Here is a 20398-nt window from a genome sequence, read left to right on the forward strand (position 1 = left end):
TCCCTCCTTGTTGATCTCTTCGCTTTTTCTGCGGAGGTGGGAACTTGTACAGAAACAGGCAGTTTGGTTAGTTACTGTTTAAAAGAAAAAAATGTTTAAAGTTTAGTCTTGTCTCGTCAGAAATGTTGACACATGAAGGACTGGACAATGTTTAAGGACAAAAAGAAAAAAAAAACATTTAAAAAAAAATCTTGTGAACTCTCACCGGGAGTTGTATAGTTGCAGAAATTTGAAACTTCTGCAGAAGTGTATTGTTGTACTTAATTATGCTGAAACTTTTTATAAAAGTAATGTAAATTGTACCTTTTTTTTAATATAAAAATAAATCAAAATGCAACTTGATTTTTTTTCTGCTTTTTTATTCAAATTTGCATCCAGATCTGGGGGGGATGCTATTCAAGAAAATGTAACAGGCTTTTATTGTGGTAGTCTGACCTAATTAAACCGGAAATGCTATTTTTTTGAATCTGCCAGATCATCTATAACCTTTCAAATCTCCTAAAGTTTACTATGTGAGTAAGAATAATTGATGGAAAGCCTTTATTAAAAATGCAAAAATGTTTAATTTTGATTGAATCACATTTTGTTAAAAACTAAAACGCTTAAAATGTTCAGAAAATATTGATGACATTCCTGTACATCATTCTTTAAAGTTGTTATTCTGGCAGACCTCGTGCACGCCACTCTGCAGCAGGTTTGTATAGAAAGTGCGCCATCTGTTGGACAAAAAGAGTCCTGCAGTGGTATTTTTTTCAGTCATTTTAACCCTGAAATTGCATTAAATTACACAGAAAAACTGTTTAGTTTTTGAAGTTTTTTAGGATTTAATGTGGAAAACATCCAAACACATTTTAAAGAGTTTATTTCCAGCATGCAAAGACGACACAATGAAAATACACAATCTACGTCACGATTGAAATGTCTCAGTAACACTGCAAGGCTTTCATTTTTACGGCCTACAAACACATTTTACTTTGGAAATGTAACGCTCTACCACAAACACAACAGACACCAAACTGTCAAAACACAAAAGCTTTGTCTGGCTTTCTTTCACAAAACGTGGAGGGATTTTCACGCCTCAGATCTCCGTTGCGGGACAACCTAGAGGACGCTCTCCCGCTCGTCCCCCAGGTTGATGGAGCACAGGTTCTGGTTGTGGTGGACGGTGGCGGCCGTGCTGCCGGGGATGATGATGATGCCGGTGGAGGACTCGGTGCCGACCTCCTGCTGCTGACGGCTGTTGTTGGTGTTGTTGTTGAGGGTGGCGTCGATGGAGGTGTGGTTGAGGTTGGCGACCCAGCCCTCGTCCGGGCTGCTGGCCATCAGGCTGGCTTCGGATGGCGCGTCGGAGCAGATGGACATGCGGGCCACGGCGGCTTCCTGAAGGCCGCTCAGGCTGCTGGGAAGGAGGCCTCGCTTCTTCACCAGACCCTCCAGCTCCAGCTCCATCAGGCTGGCTTTGGGAGCTTCTCCCTCTTTGGCGGAGTCGTCCATGGCCTCCTCGAAGGAGGGGTCCGAGGAGCTGTCGCTGGAGCGCATGCCTGAATCCGACGAGTCCTTCTTGTCCAGGAGGATCTCTGCGAGGAAGCCCGGTTTGGTCAGCAGCCCGGCGGGTTGAGGGGCGCAGGCTTTCGGCAGCAGAGGCGTGGTGTTGTCCGCTTCCTCCGAGCCCGAGTCCTCTTCGTTGGGCAGCTCGTGGTAGAGCGACCCGGCTCCTTTCTTCTTGAAGTACAGGCTGTTGTCGAGCTTCTCGTCTTCTTCTCTGATGGGGTCCAGAAGCTGAGCATCTGCGTCGGGGATGTCCAGGCTCTTGGAGGCCCTCTTGCTGAAAGACTTGCGGGCGTCTTGGTCACTTCCTTCCTTCACCTGAGGAGGAAGAGGATTTTGTGATGAGGAAGAGAAACAAGGAGAAATCAGGAAGAGAGAAGCTGAAGGAGATGTTCTGAAGGATGGATTTCAAAATAAAAGCTGACCTCTGAGCTTCAGTCCTAACAGGGATAAAAGCTTCCATTCGAACAGTTTTTAGAACTTTATATAAAAAATATATATCCATCATATATCCATGTTTAGTATTTCAGTTTCTAGGATTCAGGTTGCAAATAATAATAATTTTACAGATGTTCTTTTTCTTTTTTAAAGGGTTGATTATCCAATCATTTGGCATCATCCACAAAAAACAAAAAAAAAATGTTTCTATGTTGATCCGCTGCAGCCAAAACTGAAAATCCTAAATATAGTTTTAAAATAAAGTTTTCTTTAAATAAACCTTGTGTTGCTTTTTGTTTATAATGAATATATTGACCACATTTCTTTTACTAGACTTTCACCAATCATTTGTTTCTCTGTCTGGTCGTGTTTTGTGTTTTAGGGTTTTAGGTCCTGGAGAAAAACAGTTTTAAAAGCACAGATTATAGTTTGGTCTTTTCCTGTTTAACAAATCAAAATTAAAAAAAAAAATGGAGCTCCAAAAAGCTGTTGTTCCTTTAATCATCCACTAAATGTCCCAATTCTTTGTTAAAATGAAGCCTCAAAAACACTTTTGAGCAAAAATCTGAAGTAGAATTCTATATTTGTGTATTCTACTAGACCTTATTGTTTTATAAAAACTTCTATTTTGAGGTTTTTCTTCCTTGTATTATCGTTGATAACCAAGAGGAGCAAATTCTAGCAACATCGCTAATGATAACAATTCAGAGGAATTCTGAAGCTCGAACGTTTACATTCTGTCAACTTCTGTAACTCTTCAACCGTTCACGCAATTAACTCCAGAAAAAAGAAAACCTTGTGAACTTAATGAAAGTAAAGCCTCTTTTCAGCTGATTGATCGCGTCAACAATCTAAGAGTTACGGTAGGTTAAAGGTGTTATTCAGTTGGTGACATCTCTTGTGTTTAAGGGTTAAAATGTGTATTTAGAAAGTGTTTTTTTATATATAAAAAATTGTGCGTGTAAAAAGCTTTTTAGATCCACTGACCTCACAGTTTTTGATGTAAAGTCAAATTTAAGTTTAGTTGCTAGCTAGCAATGTTGCAGTTTTAGCTGTAAAAAGGTAAAAAATTATATTTTCACCTCAAATCCAGATTTTGTGCTCACTAAAAGTAATTTTTCTGTCATCTGCAGTGGGTACGTCCTTTTTTTAAGTCGAGCCACCAATACCTTTTTTTATTTTTTTATTTCTCAGTGCCAGTAACCACACCACTTCCGGGCTTTCTGAGTAGCTTCTGATAGAGGAACTAAAAGCGAGCTGCTGCAGCTCTGTGGGCAGAACATTTATGACACGCCACTGTTTCAAGAGAGAAAAAATATACCATCAGAAGTGATCTGAAAACTTTCCACCCACCCCTTTGTCCTCGGAGCTGCCAGCCTGCAGAAACTGCCCCGGGTGGGGCTGCACGGGCCTCTCCCCCCCGCTGCCGGACATCTCCAGCTGGGCCATCTGAGCGATGTACTCCCTGTAGGCGTCCCGGTACTCAGCCTGCTGCTTGTCTGTCAGCTTGCAGATGTCATTGGAGGATTCCTGGGAGTTGAGGCTGGACATGCTTGAAGTGCGGTGATTTGCCACCTGACAAGATGACAAAAAGTTGAGTTGATATGGAAAAGAGAGAGGAAAGAACAACATCTCAGATCCGAAAAACATTTCCAGAGAAAACATTTACAGTAAAGTCCCCCTATGACTTTTTTAATGTTCCTTGTGGTGTTTTAATTATGATTATGAAGTTTTTAACCAAAATACCACAACCTAAATGTCTTAAAAATACATTTTTCATATTGATCTGAAGCCTCTGTTTTCAAAATCTCTTCTGGGTGGGCGTGGCTTTTGGAGTGGAATTGAGTAGCTCCGCCCCCAATCCCCCTTGTCCGATTATGATAGCTCCGTGTCTCGCTAGTGTACTACTGCTGCATAAAATTGTCAAGGAAAAGCAGAAATGTCCAGCCGGATTGTTGATAAAGGATATAAATACAGAAAATTAAGCTTAAAATTGCATTTCTGAGTATTTCTTTATTCATATCGCTGTAAATCAGAAGCAGACGAAAAAAAACAGTTTGATAAAGATTAATGATGTAGAAAATACAAGCTCTTTGCTCCGCCCCCTTCTGATGCATCCACTCGTAGTCAACTAGATCCATGTACGTCATCCAATATTGCTTGTGATTTTTTTGTAGATGTGAGAGGCTGTAAGTTAGCGGGAAAATGTGTAAACATATAGGTGACGGGAAGAGTAACGGGCTCGCTCTAGTGCTGTCCACAACTCCGAAGCAAATTTCAAATGAACTATTGCAGCAACTACATTCTAGAAAAAGACACAGGTTTTAAATTTGGGCTAAAAATGACGACATCATGATGCAAGGATGACTGGGAAGGCTCAGAACACAGATCAGAAGATGATCGGAGCGGCTCTTTGACGGTTTGAGCTATAAATGACTCCACAGCCATCAGAACCTGCGGTGTGAGGACGAGGAAAAGTTGCTGGAACACGAGCGCAGATGGAGCTGCGATGAAAGCTGTTCTGTGTTTTCAGCGCTGGGATTCAATTTGAAACAATTCGGAAAGTGAGAGCATTTAAAATAGCAGCGGAGCCAGCTGTCAGAGTGTGACTGTTTGCTCGTGTCTCAGATTTGAAAATAGCAGACAGGGGGCCTTTTGACACCTTTTTTTTGCCGTCTGTTTTGGTACTTTTTAAGTCTGATCGTTGCGCTCTTTTCTCACTTGAAGCGGTCGGAGGGTCAAACACCTGAAATGTGGCGTGGCGGTTTACAGACGGACGGACTGACCGGCCAGTGGGAGTTGTTGCTGCGCCTCGCCGGCTCCTCCACTCCGGCGCCGCTGAGCTCCTCAAAGCTGAGGTTGAGGCTGAAGGTTTCACGCTGGGGACCCCCGGCGCGTCTGCCGGCCTCCCCGTGGAGCACGCTGCTGCCTTGCTCACTAGCAGCCCGAGACTCGTCTTGGATCGCAGCCTGGCTTTCAGCGTAGCGCTGCTCCATCACCTTTAAAATATGGAGAGATTTTCTGTGGTCAGAGGTGGACTGAGGACACTGTAGTGGTCATTGTTTTCTTTTCCTCAGAACATGTGACCAGCCAAACAAGCGAGTTTAGCAGCAACAGTAAAAGCATGTGCTTGTGAGAAAAGCTGTTTCTTAAGTACAACCGCTCAGCTGTCCTCTCCTCGCCAACAATAACCTCCCTTCATCCAGATATCAGGCGGCCATCTTGAACCAGATGGCTGCGCTTTTGCAACATCCCAGCAACGCCGCGCCGCGTTTTTACAGGGAGCTGTAAGGCCGCCGTACTTTACAGCTGCTACGTTCAAGCTCCTGCAAAACATGACCACTGCGCTCCCTGCTTCGGTACCGGGAGCACAGGCGGACATGTGTTTGTGATTTCAGGCCCGGCTCAGCCGTCTGGACTCCTGGCTGACTTACTAGTGCTAATGTGGATTTGAGATTTCCAGCGAAACCTAAAAGCAGGAAAAACAAGTCGTATTATAAATATTTTTTTTCTTTAGTAAACTATAGGGGGAGAAAGGCTGTTAGAAACCTGGTTTTAGAAAAGCAGAACCTCTTAAAAGAGATTTAGAGCAACCTTTAAAATAAAAGTCTTAAAAAAGATTTACAAAAAAGATCTAAAATGAGCCAAGCAACTATAGAAGGTAAAAAAGAAAAATAAAGGAAGTCATCTTCCCTAAAGACTTTCAAATAAAACTTGGCTTTTTGAAATCCTTTTTCTGAGTTTAACCCTTAACACTGGAGCCGTCACCGGCGACATGGAATAACACGTCGCCAAGGATTCCATAACATTTACGCAGTTAGAGTAATTCAAATGGATTCTGACGCAGAGAATTTTTTTTTCCATGAACACTTTACTATTGTGACTTGTTGATTGATTGTTTATTTAAGACAGGGACATCATATATTGATAAAACATTTAAATATGCAAATATATAAGATTATAGCCTTTTAGGCTAATTTCCATCTTTAATCCCTAAAGGATAAAGACTAAAATGATCAAATAAGTCAGACAACAGCAGAAACAGAAACAACAGATGGAGCTGTCAATAGAAAAACACAACAGCAAATTCATAAAACGTAGAAGCAAATATTAAGAAAAAAAGTAGAAAAAAGGAAACAAAAACAATAGGTAAACAGACTTGACAGAAAAACAAAAACTTAGTAAAAAGATAAAACCAAAACAAACCAAAAACATTGTTGCATTTCAGAGCAAAGGTGCTTTTCTCAGCTTTCGAAATCCATTGGAAATAAATAAATTGTATAAATGACTGAAAAGTTACTGTAATTCAAAGAACGTCAACACCGTTGACTGTATATGAGAACTGGACCGAGTGAGTGTGACATCACCCATAGAAAATCACTTATTGATGGAGGAAATTTAGTCGCTTTTTTTTCTGCGATACAGACGCCGCCATGTTGGAGTGAAGCGTCGTCTGTAAGCAGTTATTGGTACAAGTCGGTCTAAACTGACAGGAAGTCCGCACCCCTATGACTTGAAAGCGGGCCACACGAAGTCTGTGAAATGTTTGGAACATTCCACACAAGGCGGGGAGGGAACCACATACTTTTATTGAGGCATCTGATTGGCCAGTTTATAACTTTAATAAACTGCACAACAGAAAAATTATTATGAAACAAAATTAGGATTTGCAGCAGAGAAAATTGCTTTTTTTATGATTGACACCACTCCAGAGACTAGTCTTATTACGTCATTCAAGTTATTTTGTTTCATTTGTATTCTTGAAATAAATCTGATAAATGAGGGGGAAAACAAAAAGATTCACCACTTTCAAAAACAATTTTCATGGCTATCATTATTTGACTCTGTCATAATAAAAGAAAAAATAATTATAAAAAAGGCATAAGACCGTCATGTGCAAGTGTTTCGCTCTCCCCCGTAAATCAGCAGCAATGGAATATTGTCTTTTTGAGAATGTTATTTTATTTTGTTGATACCAGTCCATGCTTTGTTCCATCTTTCAACTAAGTTTGTGTCTTTTGCCTTCTTTACTAAAACCTGACAAATTAACAAAATTACTCAACTCAGTTTTCACATGCAGTCACTGGTCAACACCGGAGCTACAGCTCTGGTGTTAAAGGGTTAAACATGGTTCCTGATGACTGAAGGAGTCTCACCATTCCCCTGAAGAGCTGCCAGTCCCCAAAGTTCATCTCCATCTCTTTCTTCAGCTCATCCAGGTTACAGTGAAGGAGCACTCGCCCGTTTATATTAGCCTGGGATGGAAAAGAATCCAAACTTTTAATGAGAATAACTCCAAAGTGTTACGAAAGTTTAGAAAGTTCACCTTTTTGATGGTGGCTGTGTACTGAGGCAGCATGTTGGGGTCAATCCCATCCGTCTGTTTGAGGCGCTCGCACACCGCCTCCGTGCTCAGAGAGCTGAGGATCACGGCTGGACCCACCTGCAGACGTGGAGAGCAGACGGTTGAGGTGTGGATTTGAGAAAAGTGTCTCAGAGAAACTAACTTAAAAAACACAGATGAGTGCAAATCGAGCAACAAGTCTTGTTAAAGGGCATGCAGACTAAAGACACTCCAGCAGCTACTCGTTTAGCGTCTAAAATGAAACAAACCGGCTGTTAACGCTTCCTTATTAGAGCATAAATGATTAGAATTTGAGGGATGAACTGTTATTTTTGATTAAACCAGTTGATGCTCAAAGCTTCATGTTGGCATGAGGAGTACAAACCCCCTCCCTCTGCTGCCCTCCTGCTCTCCCTTCCATCACTCTCCTTCCCCTCCGGCTCCACCCTGCTACTACCACGATTAAGACCAGGCTTCGTACTAAGCTGCCCGGCTTTGTTTCTGCTTTCCAGGGGGAGAAAAAAAGTGGCGCCCAGATGGATCGCGAATGTTTGCTCGACAAAGAAAGGCAGCTCAGGCGACAAGCGGCGCGTGCCAACTCTCTGTAGCGGTGCAGATGACCAATGGAACCTAAAAGGAAGTGAAACTAGCGATGGATCTAGACGTTTCTATGTCTATTCACACAGCATGCTTTAGAGGAGGAGAGTTAAAGACCCACTCCGACCATCTTTTAAACTATTTTAAAAGCGTTTTAGCAAAAATAAAAAAAATCTGTCATTTTCTAGGACATAGTGTCTGAGTTATGGGCGGTGTGGTATGCCTTCACCTCCCCATTGAGGGGGATCTAGTGGCAGACAAGATGGCAGCTGAAAATCTTTAACCAGAAGGAAGTCCCAAACCAGAACATCAATCCACCCCCACACACTTTGGTTAAAAAAAAAGACTAATATAAATGGCGACCCTAACAATTATTATTTTTTTTGTTGTTGCTTTTTTGTGTTTTAAGCATGCAACACATTACTGATATAAAGTTTTATTTTTCTGTGTGAAGTTTTCTCCACAACAGAATAAGCCGTCTCACATTGTTCGTGTAAAGCGTTGAAGTCAACTGCAATCAAACACAAATACTGGTCTGGAGCAAAAACTCCAACAGTTTTACAAATCTGAACACTTTTGCTAATATCATTTAATGAAGTGTTTACCCTCTTTTGACACATTTTGAACACTAAAAAAGTTTTTTTTAATTAAAGTGGCTATGACTCTGAAATCTTGTGGAATTTCTGCTTTCGGCAAAAGATGTTTGGCAGTTTCCATTTCCGGCTTATGATTTTCAGCCGCCATCTTGTCTGCAACCAGATCCTCTCGTCTCCATTGCTGATAACTTTCTGTTTTTGTGCAGTCTGGCTAGCTTACAGTGCCCCACACCCCAAAATGTCTACAATACTGATGCCAGCTCAGATGAGGAAAACAAAGACGTACATGGGTCTAGTCGTCTACAACTGGATACATCGAGCTACGTTCACATATGTCGATGTGCGTTCAAGTGGCCACTTTCACTGAGAAGTCTATGTAAACGCTCGTAAATGCATATTTTGAGCTCTCGCGATCACGTTTAGCTATGCAAGTTTCTACGATCATTTTTGGGCCCTAGTATAAAAAGTGTGGCCATTGAGGCCATTGTGCCAAGTTAAACTGGTCGAACTTTGACCAACCAGGGAATCAGATTTGGTATTGATATTTTTTATTCACAGGCAAACTAACCGTTTGAAAATAGATCACAAAAGATAAATTAATAATTAGAGTTGGTGTCTGGCCAGAATTATTTGTCACCAAATCTTTCATTCATTGGATTAGAGCTGTCAAAGGAAAAAGCCTGGAGTGAGATTTGCAGGAAGCCCCTCCCTGCCTGTCCAGTTTGAACACCATGTACGTTCGAGTCCATCTTGTACACATGCCTCATATCTTGAGAATGGAGTGGCCCGTCCAGTATGTGTTTTAAACGTCATAAATACGATCTTTTTCAAACAGCTTTTTTTTGTCAGGTCCTGACTCACAACTATTTAAATCAAGAAATGAGCATAAATGGAATTTCATCTTCATTTTCTTCAAATATGTCCTTCATCACCAGAAAAACGCCACAAGAACATGTTAGAAACACCAAAAACAATATTTTCATCGGAGTGGGTCTTAAAAGAAGCGGTGGAGATCTGTGGATGATGGAAAGAAAAAAGTCTGGTTGAGAAGGAGGAAGCTACAAAACCCAAAATTGTACCTGTTTTATTTTGAAAGGCAGCGACTTTAAATGCTTGATAAAAGGAGACAGAAAGTGGTAAACAGAGTCAAAACCACAGATAACATGACGGCACTGAGTAGAGTAAAAAAAACATGTTTAGGACGTGGACAGACACAGCGGGAGGTACGAGCCACCTTCTTCACAGCAGCATCCGCCTAGAAAAATAGACTAAATTATCAGACGAGAAGTTTTGTTTTTGCATAAGTTGTAGAAAAAAACAAGCATACGTTTGGATTTGGGGACGGCTCCTTGATTTAGACGGCGAGCACGTCTTTTCGGAGTGAAAGCACGAATGTGTGTGAGAATCGTCCCAGTGTGCATGTTTGATAAGACTGTAATTACAGCTGGGTTGAGCTCAGGGCTGGGCAGAAGGATGGGGAAGAGGAAACAGAGCTCTGTGAGGGAGGAAGCGTCTTGGTATGGAGATAAGCTCCACCAGCGCGTTGTCAGTACACTCCGTGTGTGTGTGTGTGTGAGTGTGTGTGTGTGTGTTGTCAGCCCCAACATTTGCTCTGATGATAATCCTGGCAGCCAGAGGAATCCATTCTCGCACTTACATCAGCTTTGCAATTACACCCGTCTTTGTCTGCTTGCATATCCAAAGAGCAGCGCGGAGACACGTACGCGCAACAACAAACTGACATGAGCACTACAGCCAGATTACACATCAACCTGAAAGAAGATTAAAAGAAAATGTGAAAAAAAGTGTCTTAAAGAGAAAAAAAAATGATACCAGGAAAATATTTTTTTTCCTAAAAACTGATGAAGGTGTGAAAGATGGGATTAGAAAAAATTAAAGGCAAAAAACCCCAGACAGATAAGAAATAAATGGAAGCGAACATAACACGGGGATGTATATTTGAATCTTTCAAACAGCTCCTCTCAAAGCTTGCTGGCTGTGTCCTGATAAGTGGCTTTGTGGAGGAGAAATCTCCCGACCAGTGTTATCATCCAACTGTTTTAATGGCAGCTGCTCTCTCTGGAAATGTGAAGCTCTTTTACTGAACTTCAATCTGAACTTTTGAAGTTAAAAAGAGAAAATTTGATGTCATGAGCCACTGAAATACAACATTTATTACCATTTAAACATAAAATCTTTAACGTACTAAAACATTGCAACCGTTAGCACGATCAATATCATTCCAGTAGATTTTGAAGGAGAAAAGCGCCGCTTTTCTCCTTCAAAATCTACTGGAATGACATTGATCATGTTAACAATTAAAAAAATCACAGTAAAAGAACATAATCGTTGGAACTGTTGAAATGGTTAATCAATCAGAATACTTCCATAAAGTCTGTCATGGCCAAGTCCGAATTCCCGCCTTATCTACTAAAAAACTACATAGTGTAGGACTACCTAGTTTCATGGATTTTAAAAGTAATTCAAACACCATACTTACTACTTTTTTTGTAACGGCGAGTATGACATCACTGATTTCAAGAAGTTAAAATCGAATCAATACGAAGTTTTTACGACATCTATTTCTGACTCCATTGTGTTCTGATGATGAAAAAGTTGATTTAAACAAGTTTTTTTAGTTCAAACACAATGCATTGTGGTCCACATTCCCCAAAGTAGTGAGAAATTATTTTTTGAAAGAAAAAAAAAAAAAAAAGTTTGCCAACACAAATATATTTCTGCAAGCAAATATTAAATACTTTTATTTGGAAATTATGAATATTTATTCTCGACACTTTAGATTCTGTTTGAAATGTTGAAAATCTTTTGGACATAGCTCATGTCTGCGACTGACATCCGTCCCTCTGAAACACAAGCATTAAGAAGGAATTCTAGTTCCCATCAATTGACGTGTCAATATAGTGCCAAAAAGTCAGGAGAAACAGGAAATAGGTCAGAGTTTCAAAATAAAACATCAGTTGTTGGGTCTCCAAGGAAAACTTTTCATCACATTTCTTATAAGATATAGAAGACACACCCTTAATCTATGTTTGTTTGTTTTTGTTGATTTATTGTACTTTGTAAAAAGGTAAAACTAATAAAAATTAAATTAAAAAAAAAAAGTATGTTGTGTTTTCAAAATAGAACTTTACAAAATGTTATGTTGTATTTATGGTAACGAGTCTAATCAATAACTCTAACCACTCTAACCACTCTGATATACATCGGAGTCCAATTTCGCCGTGGTCGATAAAAAGTTTAATTTTGGAAGTACATTGACTCGACATGGCGGGGACAGGACAAATCACTCCTCCGACAGCCAAGCAGGAGGAAGATGGACCGGAGACTCAACAGGGACAATGTCAGCTAACTGACGGTCGTGAGATGGACTCACAACACAACGGAGATGCAGCACAGACGGACCCGTCTAAATCCTGGGTAAGGGTGAAGTAGGTGAGATGCAGGCAAGTCGCACAGATAATTCTTTTTTTTTTTTCAACCACCCCAAACTCCTGTGAACTCTATGATCTGTCGCTCACAGTGCGCCCATAGAATAAAAATGTTAGTGAACATTCTCACTCGACTGGCTGTCCAAATAGTAATATTTCCTGTGGGTTATGTACAGATTTTTTTCCATTTTTTGCAAACATCCTGATTTTTAGGGGATCACATATTAACTTTTGAAAAAAGTTATTCTCTGTTTTTGTTTCTTACTGTTTGAATCATCTTTATCAGATGGCAAATGTACAAACTCAACAGGAAATCAAATGTTCTTTTTCATTACTGTGAAAAAAGTTTATGATTTTACATTGGTGTGCGGTAATGCTGGTTATTAGGAGCGCAGAGTCACACGGCATGCAAGCTGTCGAGAATCATATGCTGACGGTGCAGCAGAGGACAACCACCAATGCTTTCAAGTTTTGGTTGCAGCCAAAAAAACATAGGTTTGCAGGACTCCTGCAGCACAGCATCTTTTTTTTTTATTTTACACAAATTTGAGCTAAAAGCAGCAGATTCAATCCGCTCCTTCTATATCTTCATCTAGATTTACGCCAATAATTCATGATGCTCCGACAAACAAACAGAACGTTTCTCTAAAGCCAAAGCCTGGTCTTCACCTAAAGACACATATAGACGTGAAGTTTTCTGTTCACAGAGATAACCAATGCAGATGAATGTCTTCAAAAGATAGAGCCTGGCAAACACACAAGGCATGCGACATAAGAGAAGTTGCCGGTTCGCAGGCGCAGATCATCAGGCAGATAGTTGAGAGCTGGTTTTTCTGTAGACGTGATGGAGCAGAACGCGTGGCACTAAGTCTACTAATGTTAGTGAGGTTACCACAATGGGGTCTGAAGGGCTTGAGGGGAGGCCTTCTCTGGCATCCTCTGCAATAACATCCTGACACGGGTGCAGAGTGGAAACAAAGAATGCATGAGAAGGAAGTGCGAGATAAACCCTGAGCTGAACTTCTTCATTTCTATGCGGTTTCTTAACAGCAGAAAATGCAGGTTTAGGAGCAGCACCGTGGCATGAAAAAAAAGAACAGAAGGTGAATGTATCTGAACTGAGCAGAAAATAGGAAGAAAATGAAGTAAGACAGGAGGAAATGATCAAAAGGAAATGAGGTTTTGACTTTAGTGGTTGGTTCATGCAGAAGGTCAACACAATGGGCCCGACAGAAGACCAAAACCCCCCACAGTGACTTTCTTTAACCACATTTGTCCTTTTTTATATTAAAAAAAAAAGCTCCTTCACCAACTCTGACCATCAAAATCTAGAATAATTTCGATTCCAGCTGTGCTTTGCTTTTCTTTATATTTCTCATCAATATCATTTCTAGTCAGCGACAGTTGTTTTCAATAAGAATCTGATGCTCACTTTTGATCAATTTTACTACAAAATGCCGCAGGAAACCGCAAAAGTTAAAAAGCATAAAGCAAAAAAGCAAGAAACAAAACTTACAAAATGTAAAAAGTGATTAAATGTATAAATATTTAAATAAGGATGAAATAATTATGCTGTATTGCTTTTGTGACTGCCATTTTCTCTGACTTATAGTATGCTTTATTTGAAATTTTCTTTAAATAAATAAAAAAAGTTTTCTTTGAAACTTAAACAGATTTCTATTTTTTTTTTTAATTGATAAACATTGACAGTAATATATGATGGAGTATTAGGGCCTCCAAAATACAAGTAAAAAAAGTGATACTATGATAATAAAAGTTGTAAATGTACAACTTTTAATCTCGTAAATTCACCATTTTTCTCATAAATGTATGACTTTTTTTCCAACAAATGTACGACTTTTTTACTTGTAAACTTATGACTTTTTTCTAGTATTTTTCCGAGATTTGAAGTAATAAAATTACGACTTCACAGCTAGGACTTTTTACTCGTAAATTTACGACTTTTTTCTCGTTGATTTATGACATTCAATCATGTAAATTTAAGAGTTTTATTTTTCTCGCAAACTTATGACATTTTCTCATAAATTTAAGAGTTTTTTTTCTTGTTAAATACTGACTTTAAATCTAGTAAACTTACAACTTTTTTCATCATTAATTTATTACTTTAAATCTCTTAAATTTACTATTTTTTCTGTTAATATACTGGGTCTTTTTCTCGTTGATTTATTACTTTAAATCCCATAAACTTATTACTTTAAATTTCATAAATTTACAAGTTTTCTTTCTCGTTTATTTGACTTCAAGTCTCGTAAATTTTCACGTTTTTTCTTATTTATTTGACTTAAAATCTTGTAAACGTACAACTTTTTTTTCCCCGTTTACTACTTTAAATATCTTAAATGTGTGTATTTTCTCAAGTACATTTTCAAGTTTTCTTTTTCGTTTATTTTACTTTAATCTTGTACATTTAAGGATTTTGTCACGTAAATTTGTGTTTTTTTCTCATAAATTTACACGTCTTTTTTCTCATCTTGAATTTAAATCTTGTAAATTCATTATTTTTTTGTTGTTAATTTACAACTTTAAATCTTGTAAATGTAAGAGTTTTTTTCTCATAAATTTGTCTTTTTTTTCTCGTAAATGTATTACTGTTTTCCCGTAAATTTACAGTAATACATTTATGATTTTAATTCAAGTAAATCTAAAGAAAAACTGATTAATTTACGACTTTATTTTCATAATTTGATAGTTAACACTTTTTTTTACTTAAATTTATGAGATTCAAAGCCGTAATGAAAAAAAAAATGTTGTTTATAAATTGGGCCCAATACTTATTAATAATAACATTTGGCTAAAAGATAAAAACAAATTTGATACATTTTGATACATAAGATAAATATGAAAAAAAATGTTTTTTTTTAACAAATGTGATTCTGATTCACTCTTTTGTCTTTACTTACAAGTCCACTGGTGTCCTGGGCTTGACCGGGTGGTTTAATGACGGGGCGCGGGGGTGGGGGGACTTGGTGTGAAAAATGGCGGGGGAGGTGATACACGTGATGGGGGAAATAAGGCTACAAGGGGATGAGAAAACACATAAATGGAGGAAAAAAACTAAATGAAGCACATGTAACAGGATGATCATGCAAGACAATTTAGGAAAAAAATTGGGAATATTTGAACTAAAACGGGTCAGTGGGACTGCAGTTGATTTACTGGTGCTGCCTCACCCGGTTGTAGAAGGGGTGCTGAGGCCCGGTCATCCCGCTGAAGTAAGAGCTGTGGGGTTGGGCGGGCAGAGAGCCGGCGAAGGAGCCGGTGGGGGAGCAGGCGGTAGAGGGCTGACCGTACCCCGGCTGGGGGCGGGGCGCTGCTTCCTGCAGGGGCAGCGTGGGATACGTCACTCCGCCCATGTGCATCTGCTCCCTTGCTGCACGGACATCTATAAGGCAGCAATAAAGCCAGTGTTTATCAGTAAGTTAGCATTGTGAGTATGTAGAGACTACATAATGCAAAAACAAAAAATTAAGTTTTTTTTTCTTCTAGTTTTTAGTTTAAATATCTTTTTAAACTCAAAATGGGACTAAACTAACTTACTAGTTTGTAATTAATGATTCGCTGAGACCACTGAAAACCTTATTGAGTCATTTGATCTTGAAAAACATTTTATTTTAGGTCATATCTCCAATTACACACATTTTTTGACTTATAATTTTAGTATTATTTTAAAAACTTGATCTTAAAATGTGTAATTCTGGTCTTAATTTCATTAATCAAGAAATAAATGTTGAACTGCTGAAGAACTTAAAGATCTACTCCAATGAAAATCATATTTTTTGTGTTTTTAAAATGTTCTTGTAGCATTTTTCACTTGTGCTGTCGCGACACTTTCTTCAAAATTGCAGCTTTTCTGTTTGTTTTAGCTCCTTAGCAACTATTTTATGTTCTGGTCATCAACAGGTGATGAACAGGCCTGTGTAACATTTAAGAAAATTGGAAAAAGTAAACTTTTGGATTTCCTTAGCAACAGAGGTTTTTTGTTAACCACGCCCACATTCCTCAAATGTTAATATTGCATATCATATTGTTCTGATCATCTTGAACTAGTATAGTATTAAAATATTTCGGAAAGCAATGTGAGAGCAGCACAAGAATGTCCCTTTTGCAAGCTTACCACGCTAACGCTGTTCGACGCCATTTTTTTCCTTCAAGGAGGAGTTTAAATTTGTTGATGTACCTAAAAGTTTTTTCTTTTTTTTTGAGAATTCAAAATGGCAGCCTCTTACTAAGGTCAAAAGTCTACAAAACTTTGGTTGAGTTTGTAGACTTCACTTTGTGTTTGAAATTTTGTGAAGATCGCTCGATCAAAAGTTTTATTTTCATGTTTTGCAGGAAAATGTGAAAATTGCCAAATTTACCACAAAATGACCACCAAACTGCTACTCTTGTGGCCATCCCGTAATCATTTTGGAACGTCCTTTGGATATCCCTGACACATGTTTTGATTTTATTAGTAGATTTCAAGCATGTTTTCATTTTTTTGAGTTTCACCGGCTGTGATGTCCTCATTTTGGGGGAGGGTCATTCACTATATGCTCAAAACAAATTTTCACTGGGTATTAGTTGTGTGCAAATTTTGGTGAGTTTTTAAGTTTTGGAAGAAATCATTGCTCAAAGACATAGTAAGCAAAAAAGAGGTACATAATAATAAAAATAAAACATATAATTTAAAAAAAAAGACCAAAAAATTGGAAAAAACAGTCCAGCACTTCTGTTGGCCATAAATGTGTCTTGAAAGAGAAGGACATCACAGCTTACATGAAAAAATCTTACCAAGATCAACTTTACTAGTCTAAGCACTTTGAATTGTCTCTGTACATGAAATGTGCTATACAAATAAACTTGCCTTGCCTTGCCTTATTGTCTGATTTGATTTTGTATTCTATTTTTAATAATCTGTTTTGCGAAGGACATTCTTTCCAGTGTAGTGTTAATTTTGGTTTATTTGACCGTCTTTGGGGAGTTTTAACACTCCAAAGAAGAAACAAAATGAAGTCAAGCAGCCGATAAACTCAAGGGGAAGGTGCTAAAATTAGTTTATGGCCCCAGATAGAACATGGTTATTAAAAAATAAAAATGAACCAGACTGATGGTCCAGAGACATGAAAAAGTTTAAAGATATGCCTCAGAGTTTGAGAAGTAGGAATATAACTAGTTTGTTATAGTCTCTGGATGTGTCTGAAAGTTTAGAATAGAGCGACTCTTTGTGGCTCGTGAAAGCGTTAAAGGCAGGCACCAGAATGTCTCCCGCGCATACAAGTGGATGCTGATTGACACACCGAGCGAGACCCGATCCAGCCTCTGAGCACAATGGGGGCCTTATGAAGTGAGTCAGGCCCATGGGTGGGTATCACTGGCAGGGCTGCGGGACATCGGGCTCTGAGCTCCAACTGCTCACAGACGGAGTGAAGGGATGACTGGGCAGCAGCATTGGTCACCTTCCGCTCCCTCCCCTCCGTAGTGGAGGTGAAAACGCCCACGTGCTTTAGAGGACGCACACAAACACATGCTCTAGGATGCGTAACTCTCGCGGTGTCCAGTGAACGCTTTTACACGTTTCGAACCGGACATCTGGTCGGAGTCCAGTGGCTCCGTGGCGCTCAAGGTGGGCTGAAAGGAACAGACCCTGCGTGTGCTTGCTGCAACGACAGTGATGCGGCAGCTTCGCACCAGGCGTCATTGACACTCTCGACGGCCGCTGACGCACGCTAGCAAAAGTACAACGCGGAGCTGGCTCGCCGTTTCATACTGATACACTTCTACGTCACGGCAACCGCAAACTGTGAATATTTGGTGCAGCTCTACAGGAAAGCTGAGTGAGAACATTGTCCTCAAGTCCACAGTGTTAGAGTAAAAACCTGCTCGACATTTGATTGTTTGGAAATGAGAAGCAGGCAGTGGGTTACAGAGAGTCCCTGCAGAGGGTGATTTCAATGGCATGAGAAGTTTCGCTGCCAAATGAGCTGGCGCTTGTTTCAATGCATCACATTCAAGAAGACACTTCTCAACTTTTTTTTTGCATTTTTTTGTCATGCACAGTTGTTCAGGGATGATGCTGTCCCCAAATTCAAATGAAAAAGTTACTCTGTAAGATTCTGGAAGCTACGGAGCCCCTAAAGGGACATCAAAGTACAAACAAATAATTGAAGTAAAGAAAAAAAAATGTTTTTCAAAAAAAAAAAAAAAAAAATGTTTTTCAGTTTACTATATGGTGCGCACCAGATAGAAATTGGTGGGAACCAGATACTATCTGGTGCTCACCAGATACTATCTGGTGAGCACCAGAGGCTGTCTGGTGAGTAACCAGAAGAAAATATACTTTTTGGTCACAATCTGGTGCGCACCAGATGGCATCCTGATAGTTTATGGAGCTCACCAGATAGTATTCAGAGAGTATCTGGTGAGCACCATATACTATCTGGTGAGCACCCTATGCTATTTGGATACTATCTGGTGCGCACCAGATTGTGACCAAAAAAACATTTTCCTTTTCTGGTTATTCACCAGTGCTCACCAGGACAATGCATCAGCAGGGATTTTGTGGCCTAACAATCATATTTTCAACGAAGCAATTACGTTCTTTTTTTAAACTGCATTTTTCATCTGTTCATGGTTTACTTGAACAAAGAAATGCTCAGAAATGCAATTATGAGCTTAAATATTCTTAACATATGTCCTCCTTTATGAGGAAACCACCAAAATATGTTAAAAACACAATTTTTATCCAAGTGGGTGTGTAAACATTCTTGACAGTTGTACTATTATCTGTTCTGTTTTTCATCTCAAGCTAATTCACAGAAGCACTCTGTTTAAATGCTAAAAAATAAAAGAAAATTAATAAAATAAAAATATGGACCAAGCTGGATCTGTTAGATAAATTTGTTCATTTTTTATGTGTTGCAAAAGTATTAGGTTGGGACTCTGTATCGGCAGAAATCAAATAACTTGGAATTGGACCGGGCTAAAAAAAAAAAAAACGGATCGGAACTTTCCTACCAATTTAGTCTTGTTAATATTTTACAAATTAAAAAAACACAGAGACCTGCTATGATCTCTCTGAGTTTGGGGTCCAGGTTGACGGTACAGGGGAGGAACATCTCCACGTCTCTGGCGGTCAGAAAAGGCGTCCTGGATGAGAGGAAGACCTCGAAGCTCCGGATGTCTCCATCAATCTCAAGCAGAGGCTCCACATCTTTGGTGGTGGGAATATTTTTGGAGATTCTGAAATGAAAACAAACAGCTTACAACAAACTTGTGGATTAATAGCAGCAACAACAACTGTAACGGATTAAAAAAAAAATGCTGTTGAGATTAATAAGATATGTCAACGGTCATTTTTCTCATGAAAGCAAAAAGATAACTGGATTCAGAGAAAGCGAAATAGAAAAAAAAGAGAGAGGGGGATGTTCGAGGACAGATAAAGTGAGGGATGTTATCTTCTCAAAGCAGAGGAGGAAACCTGAGAAGATGACAATCAGGGTAAATTAGCAAGCAGCAGACGGAAGCGCATGGTGATGCTGTGGTTTGAATGTTTGCTATCGCTGACCTAAAGTAAACACCACGTTTGGAAAATGTTCCATTACTGCAAGATATAGACTTTCTGATCGCCATTGGATGAAGAAACAACCTCATAATAGAGCAATAACATTAAATTTGGCTTTAAAACGATCATTTCAAATGTATTTGTTACAAATCTCTAAGAAGCTGTATAAGAATGTTTTGAGAAAAAAAATTAAAAAGCTGGAATTTTAATGTCAAGAGGGTTGAGTCATGATGCTAAAAGAGTCGTTTGGGTCTATTTTTTTACTAACCAAAACTCAAGCAAAAGCCGTTAAGTTCCACTTCCTCGTTTGGATAAATAAACCTTTTTTTTTTGGTTGTGGCCATTATATGAAATATTTACAATAACTTAATTAGAACAGTGATATAACGTAATAACTATAGCAAATTTAACTTATTTTTTTGTGACAGTAGCACAAGTTCCTTTCATAATAAAATACACTCTGTGTTAATTAAGATCCTACTGTAGAAACAGATTTACATAAATTAAAAATGTAATGTCAATTTTTATCATGACTTTGGAGCGTCTTCATCCTTTTTCTTATTTTACAATCACATATAAACATGAGAGCATTGGTCAAGAATCTTCCCTTTTTTCATCTATGCAGTTACTGACTTTGAAGAACATCGTCGCTGAACAACAAGTAGACACTGATGTGCAGCAAAGATAAGAATATGTGTTTCAAGCTCATTCTAATAATGTATTACTTTTAAAGTGGTTAAAAGCTTTTACCATCATTTTGCTTATACCTCAAGGCCATGTCAAACTGGCGCTAAGTACATTTCGTGCATTGTCCCCGTATATAGATTCGGTCCTTCGTTATACATGTGTGATATCCATAATT

At 38.9% G+C, this 20398-nt stretch overlaps 1 protein-coding gene across 4 annotated transcripts in view; it reads right to left on the minus strand.

Moving 5' to 3' along the window:
• Positions 1–799: 799 nt before the first annotated feature.
• The window catches only part of kidins220a (kinase D-interacting substrate 220a), a 57181-nt gene continuing 37582 nt past the window's right edge, over positions 800–20398 (minus strand). Inside the window, exons 24-33 of one of the 4 annotated variants that reach the window (XM_036209982.1) lie at positions 19036–19214; positions 15164–15375; positions 14894–15007; positions 12865–12924; positions 9603–9635; positions 7313–7429; positions 7143–7241; positions 4773–4985; positions 3340–3561; positions 800–1866 (exon numbers count right to left, since the gene is read on the minus strand). In XM_036209982.1, coding sequence (XP_036065875.1) covers positions 1102–1866; positions 3340–3561; positions 4773–4985; positions 7143–7241; positions 7313–7429; positions 9603–9635; positions 12865–12924; positions 14894–15007; positions 15164–15375; positions 19036–19214 — 2014 coding nt within the window. In that variant the 3' untranslated portion in view covers positions 800–1101. The remainder of the gene's footprint in view (positions 1867–3339; positions 3562–4772; positions 4986–7142; positions 7242–7312; positions 7430–9602; positions 9636–12864; positions 12925–14893; positions 15008–15163; positions 15376–19035; positions 19215–20398) is intronic. The other 3 variants (XM_036209983.1, XM_024299292.2, XM_024299627.2) reach the window with 3 other exon arrangements.

Source organism: Oryzias melastigma, linkage group LG22 (genome assembly GCF_002922805.2).
Source record: "Oryzias melastigma strain HK-1 linkage group LG22, ASM292280v2, whole genome shotgun sequence".
Lineage (NCBI taxonomy): Eukaryota > Metazoa > Chordata > Actinopteri > Beloniformes > Adrianichthyidae > Oryzias > Oryzias melastigma.